Genomic DNA, 21,860 nt, shown 5'->3' with positions numbered 1-21,860 from the left:
CTGAGATCTTTATTGAAAATTGAGTTTGAAACCCCATATGAAGGGTGATTCAGCCATGTCACCTGCAGTGAGTTCATCCCAGTTTATCATCTTTTTGTTTATTATATGAGTGAGGAATCCTTGGAAAAATACCCAGTTGATTTGAACTCTAGGAACATGAATACTCAAAATTTGTTACAAACTAAACGAAGAGGTGTGATGTGAGCTCTTAGGGAAGATCGGTTTGTTATCCTTAGAGTAACTTTTATCCGTTGAGCGAACCGCTCTGATTCTGTCTTGTCTTCTTGGTTTCTGAATTCGTGCTATCAACTGTTGACACATTGGATGTATATTTTCAACTGTGATCTGTCAGTTCAGTGTTGGAATTGTTGACTTGAGTCTTCTTCTGATTGTTTAAATTGGGAATTTTGTTTGTCTGTCTTGAATTGGCTGTCTCTCTCTCTCTCTCCTCTTTCTCTCTCCTTTGACACAAAACTTTGAAGCCGCCGGCCATGTGCGCCGTTAACAGCGGCACAAACACAGGGTGGTCGGCGGCAATGGGTTTGATTCTGAATTGGCTGAGAATTGACGCCACCACATACTTCATCTGAATGAAAGCCATTTCCTTCCCCAAACACACTCTCGGCCCTGCCTGAAATATTGGAAACTTGTATGGACTGACCAACTTCACCCCTCTTCTCCGGCCACGCCCGTCGGGTTCGAGAAGCCATCGACTCGGCTTGAACTCGAACCAGTCCTTCCCCCACAAACGCTCCATTCTACCCATCCCATATGGGAAATATGTCACTCTATCCCCGGCTTGGACCGGAGTCCCGTCTGGTAACTGATCATCGGCAATGGCATGCTTTGAATCCCATGGGACTGGCGGGTACATTCTCATGGTTTCACATAGGCATGCCTTGAGAAATTTAAGCTCCTTTAGAGATTTGTAGTCCAGTTTTTGTTCAACTCTTAATGCTGATTCCAAGTCTATCTCTTCGACTAATTGATTCTGGATGTTCGGATGATGGGAAAGTAGCCAAAACAGCCATGTCATTGCAGCCGAAGTCGTGTCTCGTCCTGCCATGATGAAGCTTATGGCCATGTCTCGGATCACCTCATCGTCATACCCAATCGAGATTAACCTACAGAAAACAAAACAAAGTTAGAAGAAAGATTTTCAGAGGTCTAATAGATATAAATTTTAAAGTTTATGAACGAAATTGGTAATTTAACCTCGTTATATTTTCAATAGTTTATGTATCTCTATACTTTTAAATTTTATAATTTTATTTATAAACAATTTTTCAATATATTTTATAAAAGAAATAAAATATTTTTTAAAAAAATAAAAATAGTACACCCAAAAATGTAAAATATTATCCATATTGAAAAAAATAATTCTCTCAGATTTGGATCTTACATTTTTTTTTTTAAATAAATATATGCATGAAATGCACACAAACATTATATTATAATTGCATGTGTCAAATAATATTTTTAATATATGATTTGATTATCATCTAGTTGGTCACCTGGACAACAGATCTTTTCTCTCATGGAGATCCTCCATCTTCTTCCTCTCCCTTCTTTTCTCAATTATGTTCTTCACTTTCCGGTGAACCTCCGCCACCGCCGTCTTCAGCTGCCACTCCGATCCAACCCCGAACCATCTCTTCACTTTCCATATCACGTAAACTGGCTCCATCGCCCTCCCAGCGCTCACTTTGGACGCTACGTCAAAGCTCTTTTCGAGTTCGAGAATAGTCTCTTCTTCGCTCCCTAACACAACTTTACATATTACTCCGAATGCAAATCTTTTGAGTAAATCCTGTGATGATAAAGTTAGAAACTTTTATTGTGATTATATCAATTTTTTTTTTTAGGGTTTTTAAAAAAAATTATATTATTTAATTTCATCGAAATCAAATAGTTATCGAATAAACTATAAAATGTCATTTCTCTTATCCTGTTCGCTACGCCCTTACCTGTAAGTCTACAACTGCACCATCTCGAGAAGATGTCTCGAGGGCGGGCAACAACCGCATCTCGACCTCCGACTCCAACGTCTCGACGACAAATTCCTGCAACGACTTGGCGCTGAACTCATGGCTAGCCAGCTTCCGTTGCGTGCGCCATAGCTCGCCGTCCACGTTGAAAATGCCACAGCCAAGAAAGTCACCTAAAATCTCAGTGAAAGGCTTCCCTTTAGGGAAATTAACGAAATGGGTCGTCAAAATATACTCAACGTTATCGGGGTTCACCGTCACCACCGTCCTCCGACATCCGAGGCGGCGGACGACGATGGTACCAGAGGCAGATCCCGACAATAGCTCAGTGTACCAATCCAACAGGCGGTTCCGGTTATTGTAGAAGGATAGGAGACAGCCGATGAAAGGGTACGTCGGCGGCGAGGAGTGACTGAAAAAGTCGCCGGCCGGTGGCCGGAATCTGAAGAGGAGGTAAATGAAAATGGATATGGAGAAGAGAGAGATGATGATACCCATGAAAGTATGACAATGGCATTGGGAATTAAGAAATTATATTATAAAGTGCGAAAATGTAGGGTTTTTAAATATCTTATGTCTTAATTTTATAATATGCTTCGAAGACTTTGGTTTAAAATATAATCACTCGTCAATTAATTTATATAATATGGTTTTAGGGGCGACAAAATTATGTTATATAAATATAATAAAAAATTATAAATAATAAATTACTTAGTCTTATTTTTATATTCTAATGTATACACTCAAATAATTTACAAGAAATTAGTTTTTTTTTTTTTTAACTTTCTAATTACTAATTACTTTATTTGATATTATTAATTTGAATTATTTAAAACAATAATAAATGTCTTATTTTTATATTTATATTATATTATTGAGCCAATAAAAAATTTACAATAGTAATATAAATTAAATTAACCTTCCTACCTTCTTTACATGATTATAATATTTAGTTAAGAGAAATTAAAGAAATTAAAATTTACTTAAAAATTACTAATTTATATAAATTTTTAAGAAGATAATTAATTAAGAGATTATATATTTAAAAAATATTGAAAACTTTAACGGGCCATGGCCATGACATCTAACGACATAGCTCAATTAGTCAACATATTACCTACTTTTAGTTAGAAATTGCATTAAAAAAATTTAAATTAATTGCCAAATGATATCATAAAAGTAATTATATATGATACAATTCAAATTTCCTATAAGGTGCTTTTATGTCCAATCAATGAAATAACAATATATTCAAACAAATAATATTGAGATAGAAACATTTTCAAGATAGAATACATTTTCAACAGTGCATCCTGATGATTTTGACACGCTCATGACAAGTCTTAAAAAGAACTGAAGCTCATATACATTTTTTTGCACATCTTTGTAGGTTCGTCGGACCTTAGGTGAGGTTGTTCGATCACACACTACTCATGCGTGCATGTTCAATCTTCTACATTTTGCTTCTACACTAGGCCAAGTCATCCAACTCGACCTTGTCTTGTCTCTACATTAGATTAAAGTCTATCTCATACGATCATCTTAGTTCTTAATTAACATATTCTACATTTCTTGGTATCGTCACATATATAAAATAGGTAAAAGTTAAAAAAAATAATAATAAAAAAACTTCCATTTTTAGGTAAGAAACACGTTGATTGATGGGAGTGGATATGGATATGTGATCCTCTGCAGTTTCTGCCTGCTACGACCAGATGATGAGGTTCAAGTTCTAGACAGCTCCTCTTCAACCCAATCCAACTACGCCTACCGTCCGATCAATCCCACATACCCTCGATGTAAGCCCACTGTTTCATCCAACGGCTCAGCTCACACCATTCTACTTCTCCTTTTCACCTTCCATCAAATGACATTGTCAATAAATGAGATAAATTATTGGATAAGGTTGTAATCTAATTATTCATTTCATATGTCTCAAACATACTCGACATTTATTTGAAAGTTACAAATCTAATAGATACAAAAACAACTCATTTCAGTTAAAAGAATTTTGATCTTTAAATGAAACTAAAAATAAAGTTATTAGAACTTATGTCTAAAATGGACAACGGCATACAATTGTAGAGATATATAGAAGATTGCTGTCCATAATAAGTGGTATTTGGAACAACGATCTTGCTTAGCCATTTATATAAAATCCTTACGTGTTGGGTGGACCTATCAAAATCAATAGCATTTCTCTCCATTTTTCTCTATTATAATAACGTATAAATATAATATACTAAAAAGATAATATAAACTATATAATAGTCTAAGTTAAAAGTAATACCACATTCCTTATTAAGTTCAAAACAATATACTAACAAAATTATATGCATAGTTTCATGATCTTTTTTTAGTATGGTTGTATAAAAAAACACTCACCTAGCTGTTTGTCTTGGAAACTCCGAGTCAAAGTCTTCCCATCTGCCCATGTGACATTGCCATTATTGTGGTTCCCTTCTTCTTCCTCGAAGCAATCAAGGCGGCTGCCGGAAATACTGCTCCTCCTCTGATGTCGAACCTGCTGGAGAATTCAGACAAAATATCAGTCGCACTGACCAAAAACAACACAATTCCAGGATGGATTGAGTACATAACAGCCGACAAAATCAAAAACAGTTTCGTTGCAAGACAAAAGACATGCCATATTACTGGGCCAAATTGGAAAAATCGGTTAGGAATCACGACGCTCCACAATGCCAAAAACACAAGAGCTTTGTGTTTATAATTCATATTGTCACTTTGAGTATACTCATGGCTTTGCTTTGAGCTTCTTCAAAAGGCTTCATACCAATGGAGATGTATTCCTTACTTATCCATAATCATTCCCTAAATTAGCTAACGTGGCAACCAGACCTTCACGGCTAAAGCAGACTTTTTGGGTTACCAGCTGACCTTTGAAGTGACACCAAGTAGTCACAACTGTTCGGTTACAGCTCCATTGTAAATCTCAGCACCAGATACTGACGCGGTGTTAGCTTTAGCCAGCATTATTGGCAGGAGTCCTGAGAGGTCCATGGCGTTTGTCTGGGCAGCTGGGGAGATGGAGAGCCTGTGAACCTTGAAATTGGAAGCCAAGCAAATGACACCACTCCAACCATTTGGCCTGCAATTGACTCACATCAGACAAAAACAATGGGTATAGTGATGCCAGATGGTGGTAGGTAGGATTCTAAGATGCTCAAAATGTGCTGAGAAACAATATGGTAAATCTCAAAAAACTTTAAATTAAGACATACCTTTGGTACTCATGATTTGGTGCAGGCAACTTTGTAGTCAATGGAGGAGGATTCGAATTCGGAGAGGATTTTCTTGAAGGCTGAGGGAGGAGTTCTACTGGATTCAGCTCCTACTCCTTTCTCTTCACCAAATATATGGTGGACTACACTGGGGAAAGTCAGATACATAAATTCAAAACACTTACTTTGTACCACAAGGCAATGCTGCGGTAGAGATGATATCAGGAGTTTCATCTGGAGTTCAAGCAGCACTAAGACTCCGAGCAGATTCTTATAGGAAACCTGTTTGCTCTGAGGACAGTGTCCAGGAATTCTACATTTTGACATGTTAGGAAACCTGTATTATTGTTGTACCTTCCTTCTTGAAGGAAAATTCAGAATAAAAACCAGCAAACACTGTATTTTCTCTCAAACGGAGTATACTTCATATATCTGTGGAGATAAAATAGAGCTATAGTAATTGTTACAGTACATTGGGATGGTTATAACTTGAAATTTAGAATGTGTATAATTCGCCACCAAATTGGAAGCAATGAAGATTACATATCACTTCTGCGCCATCAATGTAAATTCTGAAAATGCTGCTTCATGTAACCATATGACCGAATTCTACTGTTCATGTGACTCAGATATCTAGGAAGAAACATTTATTTAGGAAGTTCGGAACATAATTGTCAAACGTGGAGAGCTTTTTGTAAATTGTCCATTGTATTGACATTTTGATGACCTGTAAATGAATCAAAATACTGATTCACAATGCTGGAAGTATATTAGATCATAGAAATGCGCGTAGTACTATACAGCTGCTTGGAAGTGATGATTCTATCAAGGAAAATGTAACTTCACCCGCCAATAAAATAGATATGTTAAATCACAAGGTTAATCAATGAACTTTTAAGTTTATGTCTAAAACGTTATCGAATGATGGTTACTTAATTGTGTGACTAATAAGTTCTTAAATTTTTGTAAAGAATGTCTAATAAATCCTTGTACTTCTTTGCGTGTCTAATAAATCTCTTGACTGGTTTGAATTTAAAAAACTAAACAACTTATTATATTTAAAACTGGATTTTAGGTCTAACGGAACCCTAAACTTTCAATTTTGTATCTAATTTAACTCGTCAATATCATAACAATAGTTCTTTACACTTTAGCGTGATGATGGCAGTATAGTGAAAAATATCCTCTAATGTTCCTAATAGATGATGCCATCCTAAATTTCAAATTAATATACTCGAAACAGAAGTTCATTCTATCATGTGCTGTTTTTCACATCTTACAGCCTAGGACAAGATAATGTACAGGAAGGATCGAGTGCCTAATACAAAATCAGTAACATTAACATGCTTCCACAATAGGATGTGATATAAGTATAAACTACCGTTCAATAAACAAAGCATTTGTACTGTAACAGACGACCTATTAATCATATTTTCTCTTCATAGTCGGGTGATAATATTGACGTTTAAGGTTATTAAAGATTTTATTATATTTCATCACACCAATGAAAAAATATTGTTCCCTATTAGAAAAAGGGCTATCAAGGTCATGGTAATGTGATCCTATTGATGTTTTAAGGTTATCGAGATCACAGCCACAGGACAAAAAGATAAAATGAAACTCAGAATCACTTACCATATAAAAGTTACTAAAACTGTCGACATTTCTGATTCTGTATACGAGGCAGCTAAGTTGTTTCAACAAAATTGATCTTTGTTCCACGTTTCAAAATATTTTTGTATTCTTGAGTTTTTGACCAGTCATCAATCTCACGTGCTCGTAAAACAGGCAGAGGATGTGAGAGTTGTCTTGTTTGAGCATTTCTGCAAACACGATCAGTTAGATAAGCAAATGGACTGAAATAATTTGATATAAATACACCTCGCAAATCATTCACCTTATATACCATCCTATAGGGCTTGAAGAAGCTTTGTCATAAGAGCGAGCCTGCTCCAAAAATGCATCCACATTCAGTTGATCCGCTATAGATGGACAGCCCCCAGCTAATTTCATCAGAACAGAGATGACCACCTCTTGTTGGAGCCAACGAGTAATCAAACAGTTGAGAAAAGAATTTTTTTTAAAAAAATTATCTACAGATAAGGAAGGGAGGGAGAGAGAGTCAGAAGAAATATAAGGTCTCGAGTTAAATAAATTCTGTACTTGAGAATCCTGCGCAACGAGAAGGGCAGCACGATCACAAGTTAGCTCTGCTGCTCGAAGCCAACGGAATAACTGTTCTTCTAAGTTCTGGGCTAAAAATCCACCAAGCCCTATGAAACATAATAAATGAATTTTAGGTACGTTACTTGAATACTGTTATCCTGAGCCTGCAAATTCCCTGAATTTATTTTTTTGTTTAAATATCACATCATAATGTTTGTGGTGACATGAATCAAAATGATGTACTTTCATGCTAAAAAATCTTATGTGCACGCGAACAATGCCCTCAATAACTTTATCTTCTAAAATTATAATGTTGCATAATTGCAATAATACTTACGGTTACTGCTCCTTCATTTTCCAAAAGAATCAATTAACTAATAACCCCAATAATTATATCATCTAATCAGACCGTGATTTAATTGCTTACCAGGAACAGTATAAGCTCCCAGGGTAAGAATATTCGCAAATGTAAGCCACACACCATGATCACATTTTAGATGACCCAATTCATGAGCCAAAACAGCCTGAATATTTCAAGTGATAGAAAATTACGTCACTTGAAAAATATGTCATGCGACAGATAGCATAAATAAGAAACAAAGGATGGACAACAAACATGCAAAAATGAAATAATAAATAAAAATATACTTGAGTTCCACGTTATGGTTTGGCCGTGTATTTGTTCAATGATGTATGTGCTAGGCATGTCTGTGTGTGTGTGTGTAGATATAGATATAGATATAGATATATGGATTTTTCTGCATTACAAGAATTGAAGATACAAATTTATTCAGCAACCTAAGAGGCCAAGACTGCATCAGCCATGCATAATGCCGGTTATCATGGGTGCTATTAATGTACAGCATAAAATAACTGCTGACCTGCAATTCTTTTCGTGTAAGAAGCTCCACAAGGCCGGTATGAACAACAACAAACGGCTTTTTACCACTTATGGCTAAAGTATAAGCATTTGGCCCAGAATTTTGACGGACATACAGATCTGGAGCCTCTACATTAAGTACTTGGGCAGCCTCAATCATCAATTTATGAAGTTCTGAAAGCTGAAAATGAAAGAAAGTGAAGAAACATTTCTAAACACTAGTTGAAACACCACATGCTCAATCCCATCACGTTCACATAATAAAATGCTCATCATCTAATGTTCATATTAACTGCAAGGAATCTCTGAGAGAAGCAACCTTTCTGCGTATTCGATTAGAAATACTAGATATCCAGATGCATAAATTTAAATGCACTCGCATCATTTACTAAAGTGAGAAAGAAGAGTTGGAAGAGCTAAGAGACCGTCTTTAAGATCATTAAGAGTAAATATGCATAAATTTAATGTGCAATTTGATTGGCAGATATTACATTATTAGTAAGATTTGACCAAACTTTCATCATGGTGCATTTATGCCTAAAAAATTATAATAAAGTAAATAAATAACTCACTAACAAAATAAGGGGAAAACAATCCATTTCTAACGAAGAAAATTTTAACAAAGACATAAAAAACGGGAAGTGTAGTATTGTCAAGATAATGGATTTTTACGGTTGAGAAACCTGATTTTCAGAAACAAGAATTGATGTTCCTATGTTCTCAAGAAGCATGACTTGCTCAGTTACGGTTCCTGCAATGACAAAAGAACAGTACCATTGACAGCAACAATATTAGCACTATGTAGCCGAGCGATAAAACCAGATATGGAAGTAACTATTTGAAATGTACAATGTACAAAAAAGATAAATAAGTTTTTCTCACGTAACTGCTACAGGTTGGCCTAGCAGCTAATAAGCCAATGTAAATAGTGAAGGGCTTAGAAAATAGATTCAAATCATCCTAGTCAACAGCTACCTAGAACTTAATATCTTATATATTTTCTTCGTACCAAAATGCAGTAACGTCATTCTATTGTCTCTTGAGAATCATCAAGGTGCACGCAAGCTAGCTCAAACACTCACGGATATAAAAAGTAAATAACTTAGGCTCGCACGACCTTATAATCAAACATGTTAGTGTTGGAATGTTGATCTACTGTCTTTATGATTTAACCATCCTGATAAAAACATCAGCAACCTATTTGCAGATCAGATTCCTTAAAGCTCTTTTGTAAGTTCATTAGACATTCACAAGATTAATCCAACTTGTAACAACGCAGTCATGCCCCAACGATAAAATATGGATACTCAAGCTGGAAATTCAGAAAAATGTAGAAATTGTTTTCTAATTGGCATGTCCAAATCAATTGGACGCCCAAGAATCATTCTGAAAGTTCATCAGTTCTCAGTCTTACCTAATAACACCTTCCCCAGCTCGCTCAACCCTGGAATTGCCCGCAAAATCATTGTATTCTGCATGAAAGAAAATTCTTGACTTAAGCAATGAGGTAGCTGACTCATAATGATATTAACATGAGTATTATCAAAATATCAAAATAATAATAAATAAGGATATTGCCATAACATCAGAGGGTATACCATTGAGTTTAATTTCAAATTGGGTATGAATTCTTTTATTAGACTTCTATACTACGATTTAGTTTTTTCTTTAAGATGTTGAGATTTGATTATGATGTATTAATTGTAGAATCATAATCCAGAAAGACAGCTGACTCCCTATTGGTTATGAGGACTTCTTGCGGGCTGAAAGATCAATTCACTCTAGTTCCAAAGCTATAAAATTGGTAACAAAACACCAGATCCAAGCTTGAATTTCTATATCGTAAAAAAAATGAATTACAAAGATTATATTTGTTTAGATTACATTAGGATACTATTTTCTGTCGTGGTATGTACCTCAGAATTCTGCATGTGATGCCAGCTACGCTTCTATCACAATTATTATAAGAAACGATGACAGATCATAATCTTATTTTGTTTACTATACTGGCCAGACGAAAGTAGAACAAGCCAGACTGGTCTAGGAAGAGCTCCTCGTAGAAGAGCTAAATTTTTTTGGTTGAGTTCTATTTTCTTACATCCTTCCCACTGTAACTCTCCCTCTCCAATCAATTCCTCCTATTTGATCTCTTCATTTTTCTAGTCCTTTTTTCCTCGTCATTCAGCAACAATAAGAGAAACCTACAGCCCTCGAAGATAACAAATCTTCACGTATTAAAGAGAACATACGCATAATCTAGGAAGAACCGCTTATCTGTCTCATAGCAGTTAGAGGTAAAGCTAAAAGAAATCCGCTTCCGTAGCTAACAAGAAACTATCCTCGCCTCACCCTAAGACATAACTGGTTTCATCAATCTCAGAAACGACGTATTCATGAACTCAGTAAGGAAATCAGAAAATCTTTGAACCTGCTTATCGAGAGGATGGCGGAAATCGTCGGCATCAAGGTCGCGAAAGGCGAGGGAGGCAGCTCTGCAAACGGAAGACCTAATTCTCTTAGTGATCGGCGCTCCGATTCCGAAGGTAGTAAAATTGAATCTGTGGGAAGGTCGAGATCCGATTGTGCAAGGAGTGGAATTTCTGGCGAGGTAGAGAGAAGAAAAGGGAAGGGAAGCCATGGAAGCTGTTCAGTGGTTTGACTGAGGCATTGTATTGAGAGAAAAGGGCACTTTGGGTTTACTGCCATTGACCGTAGTTACGGTCAGCATTTGGCGCCATTTTTTTTACCGTTCATGACCATCAACGCCTTCCAAGATTAAAATAATATTTTCTTATTTCAAAATTAAGTTAAATTATGAATTGGGCTCGAAAACAAGAGTGAAAGGCACCATCTGTGTATTCTTTTGTTTTAACCCCCACCTTTCAATGGCTTTACTTACTTTTATACTAATAGAGATGGTATTCCTCATTTATAAATTCATTCTACTAAATTAATGGCTTTACTTACTTTTATACTAATAGAGATAGTATTCCTCATTTATAAATCCATGATCTTCTACTAAATTAACCAATGGGGATTCACTCCCAATAATTCTTAACATTTCCTACATACTATTTTTTAACTCAAAACAAGTCTTCCATATGATGCTACAAATGGTTGTTCGAAGGACAAAGTTAATCTCGGACTAATATAGAAAAGGATCGTGCGTGTCGAGCCTTCGAGTTTACCGTTTCTTCGACTCTTCTATTACTTTGCTTGAAATTCAATAAATAATGCAAATAAATTCATAATTTAGCATATTATACTATTTGAGTGAAGAGTTAGACCATTAGTATGTAAAGATGTCTAGAGATGAGTTTCGTATTCTCGTTCCCTTATCTACCACCTATTTCATCATTCTCTGTTCCTACGAAATACTCTATTCATCATTCTCTGTTCCTACGAAATACTCTATTTACGTAGATTACCACCTATTTCATCATTCTCTGTTCCTACGAAATACTCTATACTCTATTTACGTAGATTCGCCGCAGGGAATTTGTGTAGATTGGGTTCCCCGCGGATAATTTTTTTCCGTTAATTTAAGTTATTTTGAATTCCCTGAGAGAATTAGATTCAAACAAAATCAAAATCAAGATGATCCATTCTATTCAAACATAACAAGGAACAAAAAGAAGAAAACAGTTGATGTTTAGCTGCACCTTCAATAAAACGAAACACATAAGCCTTAAATTAGGCTGCATTTGTTTATATATATATATATATATATAAAGAGCTCTATCATTCACTTTTACATTATCTACTCACCTTGTCTGATGATACAATACAACAATACATGAAGAAAATACAACTTTTTTTTTTTTACCTTACTTATTTTGGCTTCAGCCTCTCGCTTGATCACAGACTCATATCCTAAGCTTGCGCCTCCTTGGAAAATCTGTCTTAGCCTTAGCTGACAGGAAGCAGGAACCATTGAGCCCTCTCCATTTCCCATTTTTATGTGATGCATAAGCCCGCCATTGTTGCTTAGCTTATGATGATGATGCTGAACCTGCCTGCTCACACAGGTCTAGAAGATCCAATGTCTGCACCACCAGCAACACAGAATTAAGTATTTGAAAGCCACGAGGGGGAGAAAGGAAAGAAACTTAACAACTGGTTAGGAGGAAATTTTGCTGACAGACCTCTGGGATTGATAGTTCGAGACGGAATTTCGGACCGTCGTAGTGGTGCAAGACTGGCCTGAAGGAATCTTCTTCTAATGCCCTGCAGAGCTTTCTAATGCGGATCCTAACCTATTTGTTCGAAAAACGAGATAATTTTATTAGCAAAGTTTAAGGCTTCCATGAACAGCAGCTTCACATGAAAATGGAATACTGCAGATGAGACTCTACCTGAGCAGGAAACCTGGATTCGCCCTTACATTTCTTGTCTTCCCATGCAGTTGGATCAATGTTGGAACCCCCAAAACTTGCTGCCTGCAATACCCAATCGTGAACAAAAATAAGTAGCAGAATACAGATCCAATTACCGAACAACAACCTCCGAAAAAAAACAAACTTTACTCACGATTTCACTTTTCAGGAACAAATGACTTAACGCTAACATCTACTATTTTGTTGTCATTAAGAGTACTGCAAATATAAGAAATAGAAGAAAAATCTTCCAGATCTGTGGCATTATGAAATGGTTCGATACATTGAAACAAACCATGTCATAATGACTACTTGTATGTTCTTTGACAGTAATTACATATAATAGCAAAAACAGATATCCGTGCAAATCCTAGACTGGAGAAGATGTTTGACATGATGAAACTAACTGAAAAAATATGTAAATATAAACATAACAAACCTCGAAAATGCCATGTAACTGATGGGTAGTGTAGTTATAGAGAAACAGAGGCAAGCCTGGAGTTATTGCACGCACTGAATCCCGATATCTAGGAGGCAAACCTGCCAAGCACACAAAGAATGAAGCATATGAGAATGTGAGTAAAACAGATTATTGTTCTTGTTTTTTAATAGGAAACATGTTAGAATTCTTGTAGGTAAATTAGTTCAAAAGTTCCAACAGTTCATCTAAGATAAGCACACAGTTAACTATATGCAAATATAAGATAAACAGCATAACAAACACACAGTTACTCCTACATGCTGTGTCCCAGGTCAGAAAAAATAAACAGGTGGAAAGCACAATTACCGAAAAGTTGCCTCTTCAAATCTTCCTGCATGGTATCATTGTTACAGACAAAGATGTATCCACCCAGTACTTCGTTTCTGGGCAACGTCTCTGTCGCTGGCAATGTCTTGAATCTTTTGTCAACTGCATTGACTGAGTTGGCATTTTCACCGACGTTATTGTTGGTACTGCTGTAGTTGGTAAGATCTTTGTTGACATAGTCATTGCCATTGTACTTGGGGACAGGCAGGTTACCAGCTACGTTTGTACTGTTTTTACCATAAACAGAACTCATGTTGTAAACTCCATTCCTCAATGAACTTTTGTTAATTGGGTCATTCATTTTTGAATCCAAGCTCAACATGTTGAAGTTGAAGCTTTCAAATTTGTTATCTTCCTGGAAACCAAACTTTTCCCTTGGCCTTGCATCAAGATAGCTCTTTGAAAAATCAAGATTATTCAGACGTTCCCCCTTCGATTTTGTCTGCTCAGCCAGTTTAGATGCAGCCCACAACCATTTATGATCCTCAGAGACTTTTGTCTGACCTCGCAGCTCATCTCCCAATTGCCAAAAGCTATATGAACCATCCATCTTGCAGCACTTGATTGTGATGAAGGCGAAGGAAGATCCCTTTAAGCAATAATGAGGAGAAAATAAGAATAAGTTCACTCTGATCATCCATAAAGAGAAAGTGGCAATATTTGAATGATAAAGAATTACACTGAAACAATGCCTATAACAACCTAGCAGTAGCATTACTCAGGTCAACACATAATTCAGAAGTAGAACCACCATTTTTGTGTATGCTGTGGAGTTTGGTGTTTCATAGATTTTTAAAACGAGTTAACAGATCAGCCATGATGGAAACCATTTGGGCTTGTTTAGTATTATAATTTATGGCAAATTGGTTAAAAAACGGCTGCTGCAAATTATGGAAGCGTGTTCACTTAAAATTCTCTTAATACAGAACAAGATCTTTTGATGTATAAAGAAAAAAACAATTAAGCCATTTCTCAAAATCAGTCTTCGTGAAGCAAAATGAATCCCAAATGAAACTTCGTGGCTACAAAAAAACACAAGTGAGCCACATCAAACTCACATATTATACTTAACACCCCAGCATAATGGTGGAAAAGAATCTCCAAAAGTTCATTTGCGAAACCACTTGAGAAAGCAAAATATCATCCCCAACAAAGGGCAGAAATTTCAGTGAACTGATGCAAGCATGTACATTGAAAACAATTCAAGAAACACATTTTAAGGTACACAGATCAAAACTTCTTCGTTTCAGCCAACCTAAAAAAATTCATCTAAAAACACCAAAGTCAAATACCCATATCACACAAATTCAAAACAAAGTCAAACGTGAATTGAAGTAGTCGTAAGAACATTTCATTACTCATTTCAAAATATTTCTCAGTCCTTTACAAATTTCTAGATTCAACGAAGAAACACAAAATCCTCCCCATGCAGTACACAACTCCAAATCTGCGCATTAAGAATTCGCCAAAAACACAACAGAGCTTCCAAAAACAAGTCCACAACATGCAAACGTCAGAGCTCAAAAGATTAACTAAAAATCAACACCGAGAAAGGAAAAAAAAAAAACCAGATCGGGAGAAACAATTAAGAGATGAATGAGTGTAGAATTAGCAAAAGTGGAGTTAGAAATCACCGTGTACAAACAGATAAGGAAACAACAAGGGAAATTAAGCAGAAACGGAAAGAGAGGCGAGAAATTTGTAAATTTGAAGACATACCTCGGAGTAAAAAGCCCTAGATTTAGGGATCCTGAAATGTTAGAAAGAGAGAGAGAAAAGGCCTATTTATCTGCTTGGCTGAGAAGCCGAGCTACAGAGGAGTGAAGAAGAAGAATCTTTTCATTATTTAAAGGACACTATGACGAAATTGACCTCATCGATTTTTTATAATTACAATGCTTGCCACTGCATTCAATTTTTTGAATTTAGGTTCAAATTTTGAAATTTAAACCACCTTTCTAAGTCTTCTATACAATATATATATATATATATATATATATATATATATATTTTTTTTTTTTTTCGTGAATTTTTTTATTTGTTCCGATATTTTTTCGTTAAATAATTCATGAAATTGATGTATTGAACGATTTTCACGCACCAATTTTGTCGTCAAGTAGCGTTAATAATGTCTTGTACGTCTCGATTTTTACATATTAGGCATTACGTTACTTTTCGTGTACGTCTCAATTTTTACATATTAGACATCACGTAACATTTCGTCTTATTTTAATGTCGTGTACGTCTCAATCTTTACATATCAGGCATCACGTTACTCTTCGTCTTATTTTAACGTCGTGTACGTTTCAACCTTGACATATTAGGCATTACGTTACGTTTCATCTTATTTTAATGTCGTGTACGTCTCAATCTTTACATATTAGGCATTAGGCTACTTTTCGTTGTATTTTAGTGACAATAATAAGAAAAACGTTTTTTTTTTTTTAATAATTTCCGTGTGAATATCAAACGATCCGCTTCTGAAATGTTAATTAATGGCTAATATTTTGATAAATAACAGATATTGTCTGCTTTCACTCGTTACGTATCGCCATAAACCTCATAATTTTAGAACACGTATGTTAGTGAGAGGTTTCCACATCATTATAAAGTATGTTCCGCTCTTACCCTTATAAGGTATGTTTTGTACCCCTCTCCAACTGATGTGGGGTCCAACGTTCTCGTTGGCACACTGTTCGGTGATTGACTCCGATATCATTTGTAACAATCTAATTCTACCACTAACAGATATTGTCCGCTTTGACTCATTACGTATCGTCGTTAGCCTCACAGTTTTAAAACACGTCTATTAGGGAAATATTTTCATACCCTTATAAAATATGTTTCGTTATCCTCTTCAACCGAGGTGGGATCTCACAATTTACTTTTCATAAATAGTCGACAACTAGTTGTTTGTTGAGAATTTTGAAGATTGCTCGAGTAGTAATGTTACAGTAGAGAACGTCAAACCAAGAAAGATGATTACAAATATTTATTAAAGAGGAAGATCGTGAACAAGTCGATGAATGAAATAAGAGACGGGGAGAAGGACAGGAAGCCACCCATTTCGTTGACGTCTCTAATTTGAACCTCTAACTCATTGCCTCCTTAACTCGAGAGTATATATTTCCACGAACTATATTCTAAAATTTTATACTATAGTTTTGAAGGATAATATTATTAATAAACTTGAATATTACATGTTGCATTAATTAAATCATCATCCTCACTATACAATCATTCATATTCCTCTTTAATTATGATTTATAAAATTCTATTATGTCTAGAAATTTAGCAACAATTTTGAATGAAGCCACGTGTTATTTATTTTTATATTTATTATTGTAATTATTAATTAAATAACGCACATGGGCGGGATTATGTTTTTGTGCCATTTTTAATATAAAATAATAATAATTAAAAAAAAAAAACAAAAAACAAAAAAAACACTGTTTGGTTACCTTGTTTTTTTGTATTGTTCTATTTGGTGAACTTTGATTATCAGTATATGTTTGTTTTGATTTGGAATATTCTTGTAATTAAAATAATTTTTTAATTTTTTGTTTATGAACTGTCATAATTATAAATTTAATTTAATTTGGATATTTATTTTAATTTGTTTGAATTTATAATATCATTTAATTTTTTATATCAAATATATTTTAATTTAGCAAAAAAATAGAATTGAGTTTATTACCTAAACTTTTTGTCTTTTAATATAATTATGTATTTAGGGCGTGTCTGACACGTCACTGACATGTAAGAATTTTTATTTTATTTTAATTATTTTTTTGCCACAATTTATTTGTTTTTGTAATAGCGCTTTAAGTAGATATTGTTCGTTTTGACTCGTTATATATCACTGTTAGCCTCAAGATTTTAAAATGCGTCTGGCTAACAATGATACGTGACGGGTCGAAGTGAATAATATTTACTGGTGGTGGATTTAAATTGTTACAAATGATATCAGAGTCTGACATCGGACAGTGTGCCAAGGAAGATGTTGGGCCCCAAGAGGGTTGACTATGAGATCCCACATCAGTTGGAGAGCAGAACGATGCATACTTACAAGGGTGTGAAAACTTTTTTCTAGTAGATGCGTTTTAAAACTGAGGCTAACAACGATACATAATGGGCCGAAGCGGACAATGTCTGCTAGCAATGGACTTGGGCTTGTTACAGTTTTGAAATGTGTCGGAATCTATTTTTTTTTAGCTCTATGATATGGATGCTTTAAATTATGGAAATCGGCAATGAATTGAAAGTTTGTTATCATTAAAACATAAGGCTTGATTGAAGTTCGTAAAACTAACAGAAATGGGAATCGTTTACACGATATAGTGTAACGACTCAGATCCATCGCTAGTAGATATTGTCCTCTTTGGGGTTTTCCCGGTGGATTTGGGTTGTTACAAATGATACCAGAGTTAGACACCGGACGATGTGCGAGCCTTCTCACTGTTCCCCGAAGGGGGGCAGACACGAGACGATGTGCCAATAAGGACGCTGGGCCATAAAGGGGGATGGATTTTGGGGCAATCCCACATCGAGTGGAGGAAGGAAAGAGTGTCAGCGAGGACACTGGCCCTGAAGGGTGGTGGATTGTGATGTCCCACGTTGGTTGGAGAGGAGAATAAACCACCATTTATAAGGGTGTGGAAACCTTCCCCTAGCAGACGTGTTTTAAATCCTTGTGGGGAAGTCCGAAAAGAAAAGCCCAAACAGGACAATATTTGCTAGCGGTGGATATGGGTCGTTACAATTAGAGTATTAAAGGCTCATTTCTATATCATAATGGTGTAAAGTGGGTCGTATCAACTGTGTCGTAATTCTTACCAAATAAAATTTGGGCTGTGTCAACATGGGCCTATGGTTCTAAAACGGAGCCAACATTTGGAGTTGGCCCGTTGTTTAGACTTGCGTGCTGGGTTTCTCCACGCAATCACCGCTCATTCCCAAGCTCAACCGCCCCGTCGCGTAATTCCAGAGCTTCTCAAACAAGCATCTCCAAAACCCCAACACTCCGATTTTCTGCTAATGGATTTGCAGCCGAACGAATTCGATCGCCTACTGTTCTTCGAGCACGCTCGTAAGAATGCAGAAGCTGCTTACGCCAATAATCCCCTCGATGCCGATGTGAGTTTTCCGGGTTTTTTTTTGTTAGGTTTGTGGAAGATTGAGTGATGTTCGTTTCTGTGCACAAGTCTTTGGTTAAATGGTTCCAATCGTGCTTGAAGTTTTGTTTTAACTAGCGATTTTGCTGTCTTTAAAACCCCTTTGGTTGTCCATGAGGTCACTAATGCCGACATTCATCCATAGCAGCTGCTATTTCTTGAGTTTTTTGAAGTCATGACCTCAATTTTGTTAGTTGATTACGAGATGGAGGCCCCAGTTTTTGCTTGTTGATTGTTAAAGGTAGTGATAATGAAGAAAAATAACGACTCCTTGTATTAGAATCTCGTTTGCATTTAATGGGGAGCTGAAATTTAAGGATTAAAATGAAATGTTTGAAACGATGGGATAGTTCATCATTTAATGTGCCATTTTTTCTTTAATGGGTGAGCTATATTTGATAATCAAACATGGGCGGACTTTCATGTAGAATTTGACGAGATGGGCAGGAGCTTTGTTAGAGCTATCTCAGTTTCAGAGCGTTCCAGAATCGAAGAAGATGATTTTAGGTATCTTTTTGTTCTATGAGAATTGAGAACGTTTTTGTTTGACTTAGTTGGGTCTTTTTGTGATTCATTTTATATCTTTCTACATAAGTATTTGCAATGGCAGCTCTTTCTTTGATTTAGTGATGAACATTATCTACTGTGGATTAATTTGTAATGGGGTTGGGACAGATTCAATATCAAAGCTGGAGGAGGCACTGTTAATTAACCCCAAGAAGCATGATGCTCTTTGGTGCATAGGTAATGCTTATACTTCCCATGCATTTTTGAACCCAAACCAGGATGAGGCAAAGGATTATTTTGATAAGGCCTCAGTATACTTTCAACAAGCTGTGAATGAGGTACTTAGCCACGAAAGGCTCGGAATAAACTTACAAATATGCATTTTTTGATGGCTGTTTTAGTTTAACATGGTGATTTTTGGACTCAGGATCCTGGAAATGAGCTTTATCTCAAGTCTTTGGAGGTGACTGCTAAGGTATTTCATTGTGATTTTGGGATCGACATTCATTGGTGCCGTTTGATTGTATTTCTATTTTCAAGAATACTAAGCTCTTTTCAATGGCTTTGAAATGAAAGAATCTGTTTGTTTCGTTTTTGCGTTGATAAGAAACAATTAGCTACCACATTAGAGATGGGACAATACTCCTTTTCGACGGCCACCACTAGATTTTTGACTGCTCTCTCTCTCTCTCTCTCTCTCTATTTTTTTTTTTTTTCCTTTTTCTTCCTAAAATGTAAATCAGTGTAAAAAACTTAGTGGTGGCTACCATGGGTGCCAGCCGGTGGGGGAGTATTTTCCATTGGAGATGGTCTCTCTTGAAATGAAGACAGCACCAATGTTGGGGGAACAAATATATCAATCAACTAATACACTTGTGGAGTTCCTGTGTTGTTCGATTGTTTTCATAAGTAAACTAGAACTTGACTATTTACTTAGGCCCCCACATAACCATTTTAACAAGAAAACTATAGGCAAAAGTAGTGTTTATAAACTTAACTTTCAAGAACACAAAACCTAAAATAAACTGGTTATCGTACACTGCCTTTGTAGTTAGTATTTTATTTCCATCTTTTGTTATGTTCATGATCTATTCTTATTTTGTGGATTGTGCCTATTAGGCTCCAGAATTGTATTCGGAGATCCACAAGCATGGGTTTCCTCAGCAGGCAACTGGAGCAGCCGAACCTTCTACTTCATCCAGTACTAAGGTATTTGCTTATTTCTCAAGAACGATAACATCTCGGGTTACTTTTGGTCCTCATCTTCTATAGACGGGATTTAAGGATGGTTTTGCCACTGCTATGCTCTATGAATGCATGCCTTTTTATTTTCCTTCAAATTGGTAGCATCATGTTCGAGAAGTGATCTACAACGAAGTTACAAATACATGCTAACAATTTCGTGAATCTTTAGACTTAAGACTCTAAATCTTTGTTTAGACTTGGGCTTCTTCATGTTGCTTATTTGTTTGGATCACTTCTAGCCAAGGTACCTAGATTATAGGCACTTAGGAGTAAATACTTAACAACATAGCACATCGATGTTTGGTTCTATATGCTTAAAAGTGCTTTCCGGTCAAGTGGAGGAAAAATCAAAAGCACTCTACAAATGCTTCTTATGTTAATCTCAAACATGATGATAATTATGGGTAGGATGGGAGATCCCACGTCGGATGGAGAGGGGAACAAAGCATTCTTTATAAGGGTGTGGAAACCTCTCTCTAGATGACGCGTTTTAAAACCTTGAGGGTACGCCTGGAAGGGAAAATCCAAAGAGGACAATATCTGTTAATGGTGGGCTTAGGCTGTTACACGAGCACTCCCAACCAAACATAGCCTTAATTTGATGTGTACCCATCGGTGACGGTGGGTGTTACCATATTGATTCTATCTAGGTTAATGATTGTGAGCAAGAAAAGTTTTCTTTTTCACTACAAAATATTTGTGAACTTCAACTGATAGAACCGCTGTTTATATATGATTCATTGAGCAACATCTTTATTATACTTAGAGATTCACAACTAGTTTCTTACAAGCTCTGAACTTCATGCTCTTTTCTTCTTTCAAGACATCAAAGAAAAAGAAAAGCAGTGATCTGAAGTATGACATATTTGGATGGATAATACTTGCTGTTGGCATAGTTACATGGGTGGGGTTTGCAAAGTCTCACGTGCCGCCCCCGCCCCCGCCACCACCCCGATAAGCATCCCGATAAGTCATCATGCTAGAAGATTGGAAGTCCAAAGGCATATCAGATTTAGAGCTGATACTTGTAGAGATGAGGATTACATATCAATCATCCCTTGTTTTGTTTTTTTAGGTAACACTGTTTTTAATAAATTTCGTCGTTTTTGTTTCTGCGTTTCTGCGGTATGACTGATCTGATAAATAAGTTGGGATTTAGGATTGAATACTCAGTAGAGGGAAGGAGGGGTTTGTTGGAAATCACTGATTATTTGTTAACTATTTGGTGATGATTTGTAGGGTAGAAAGGAGTTGGTGATTTTGTTGCTTAGTTTTACTGAATTTCATTCTCTCTTTAACTTGGAGTAATTATATAGTTGTGGATTATTACTAGTTTGAGATTTGGATTAATACGATCTAGTATAATTTGTTTTTGTTTAAACACATCTTATCGAAGTTTTTGCTAAAATTTACACGTTTGTAATGGAAAACCAACTTTACGTACAGGATATAACCTATGAAGATATAATAATAT

The 21,860-nt window shown here is 35.9% G+C and overlaps 4 protein-coding genes across 11 annotated transcripts; 1 reads left to right on the top strand and 3 right to left on the bottom strand.

Annotated features, from left to right (window-relative positions):
- Nucleotides 1–126: 126 nt before the first annotated feature.
- On the bottom strand, nucleotides 127–2,491 carry LOC111441980 (cytochrome P450 94B1-like). The gene is made up of 3 exons (XM_023079208.1): nucleotides 1,968–2,491; nucleotides 1,515–1,810; nucleotides 127–1,124 (listed from the first exon to the last, which is right to left on the bottom strand). The coding sequence occupies exons 1-3, from the start codon at nucleotides 2,484–2,486 to the stop codon at nucleotides 335–337; spliced, it is 1,605 nt and encodes a 534-aa protein (XP_022934976.1). The 5' UTR covers nucleotides 2,487–2,491; the 3' UTR covers nucleotides 127–334.
- Nucleotides 2,492–3,331: 840 nt separating this feature from the next.
- On the bottom strand, nucleotides 3,332–11,006 carry LOC111442272 (protease HtpX-like). Of its 7 annotated transcripts, XM_023079599.1 has the most exons (12): nucleotides 10,705–11,003; nucleotides 9,691–9,748; nucleotides 8,960–9,027; nucleotides 8,278–8,457; nucleotides 7,824–7,920; nucleotides 7,394–7,503; nucleotides 7,128–7,261; nucleotides 6,866–7,053; nucleotides 5,231–5,957; nucleotides 4,887–5,097; nucleotides 4,374–4,515; nucleotides 3,332–3,845 (listed from the first exon to the last, which is right to left on the bottom strand). In XM_023079599.1, exons 1-8 carry the CDS (start codon nucleotides 10,912–10,914, stop codon nucleotides 6,918–6,920), a joined length of 993 nt encoding a protein of 330 aa, XP_022935367.1. In that variant the 5' UTR covers nucleotides 10,915–11,003; the 3' UTR covers nucleotides 3,332–3,845; nucleotides 4,374–4,515; nucleotides 4,887–5,097; nucleotides 5,231–5,957; nucleotides 6,866–6,917. The 7 variants fall into 7 exon arrangements, with proteins under 7 accessions (XP_022935367.1, XP_022935362.1, XP_022935363.1 ...); XM_023079594.1 differs by having other exon boundaries at nucleotides 7,128–7,503; nucleotides 10,705–11,006; XM_023079595.1 differs by having other exon boundaries at nucleotides 4,374–4,512; nucleotides 7,128–7,503; nucleotides 10,705–11,006.
- Nucleotides 11,007–11,985: 979 nt separating this feature from the next.
- LOC111442004 (B2 protein-like) lies at nucleotides 11,986–15,296 on the bottom strand. Of its 2 annotated transcripts, none has more exons than XM_023079245.1 (6): nucleotides 15,180–15,296; nucleotides 13,440–14,049; nucleotides 13,092–13,192; nucleotides 12,632–12,715; nucleotides 12,422–12,532; nucleotides 11,986–12,322 (listed from the first exon to the last, which is right to left on the bottom strand). In XM_023079245.1, exons 2-6 carry the CDS (start codon nucleotides 14,008–14,010, stop codon nucleotides 12,269–12,271), a joined length of 921 nt encoding a protein of 306 aa, XP_022935013.1. In that variant the 5' UTR covers nucleotides 14,011–14,049; nucleotides 15,180–15,296; the 3' UTR covers nucleotides 11,986–12,268. The 2 variants fall into 2 exon arrangements, with proteins under 2 accessions (XP_022935013.1, XP_022935014.1); XM_023079246.1 differs by having other exon boundaries at nucleotides 13,440–14,019; nucleotides 15,180–15,283.
- Nucleotides 15,297–18,379: 3,083 nt separating this feature from the next.
- On the top strand, nucleotides 18,380–21,729 carry LOC111442468 (mitochondrial import receptor subunit TOM20-like). Its single transcript, XM_023079916.1, has 6 exons — nucleotides 18,380–18,596; nucleotides 19,063–19,141; nucleotides 19,310–19,479; nucleotides 19,569–19,616; nucleotides 20,261–20,350; nucleotides 21,210–21,729. The coding sequence occupies exons 1-6, from the start codon at nucleotides 18,498–18,500 to the stop codon at nucleotides 21,342–21,344; spliced, it is 621 nt and encodes a 206-aa protein (XP_022935684.1). The 5' UTR covers nucleotides 18,380–18,497; the 3' UTR covers nucleotides 21,345–21,729.
- The last annotated feature ends 131 nt before the right edge of the window (nucleotides 21,730–21,860 follow it).

Source organism: Cucurbita moschata, unplaced genomic scaffold (assembly GCF_002738365.1).
Source record: "Cucurbita moschata cultivar Rifu unplaced genomic scaffold, Cmos_1.0 Cmo_Scf00004, whole genome shotgun sequence".
Classification (NCBI taxonomy): Eukaryota; Viridiplantae; Streptophyta; class Magnoliopsida; order Cucurbitales; family Cucurbitaceae; genus Cucurbita; species Cucurbita moschata.
This window is presented reverse-complemented; position numbering and strand designations above follow the sequence as displayed.

Bases quoted from the DNA above. Each gene is read 5' to 3' on its own strand.
- LOC111442272 (XM_023079594.1), bottom strand. From the start codon at position 10,914: ATGGCTTCCCTTCCCTTTTCTTCTCTCTACCTCGCCAGAAATTCCACT. The intron at 9,749-10,704 runs GTTCAAAGATTT...TCTTTCATGCAG, and splicing joins GCCATCCTCTCGATAAGCAG to AATACAATGATTTTGCGGGC. The intron at 7,921-8,277 runs GTCAGCAGTTAT...TGAAATATTCAG, and splicing joins TTACACGAAAAGAATTGCAG to GCTGTTTTGGCTCATGAATT.
- LOC111441980 (XM_023079208.1), bottom strand. From the start codon at position 2,486: ATGGGTATCATCATCTCTCTCTTCTCCATATCCATTTTCATTTACCTC. The intron at 1,811-1,967 runs GTAAGGGCGTAG...TTATCATCACAG, and splicing joins GTGCAGTTGTAGACTTACAG to GATTTACTCAAAAGATTTGC. The intron at 1,125-1,514 runs GTGACCAACTAG...TGTTTTCTGTAG, and splicing joins AGAAAAGATCTGTTGTCCAG to GTTAATCTCGATTGGGTATG.
- LOC111442468 (XM_023079916.1), top strand. From the start codon at position 18,498: ATGGATTTGCAGCCGAACGAATTCGATCGCCTACTGTTCTTCGAGCAC. The intron at 19,142-19,309 runs GTATCTTTTTGT...GGGTTGGGACAG, and splicing joins ATCGAAGAAGATGATTTTAG to ATTCAATATCAAAGCTGGAG. The intron at 20,351-21,209 runs GTATTTGCTTAT...TCTTCTTTCAAG, and splicing joins CTACTTCATCCAGTACTAAG to ACATCAAAGAAAAAGAAAAG.
- LOC111442004 (XM_023079245.1), bottom strand. From the start codon at position 14,010: ATGGATGGTTCATATAGCTTTTGGCAATTGGGAGATGAGCTGCGAGGT. The intron at 12,533-12,631 runs GTAGAGTCTCAT...TCGAACAAATAG, and splicing joins AATCCAGGTTTCCTGCTCAG to GTTAGGATCCGCATTAGAAA. The intron at 12,323-12,421 runs GTCTGTCAGCAA...CTGGTGGTGCAG, and splicing joins TCGAACTATCAATCCCAGAG to ACATTGGATCTTCTAGACCT.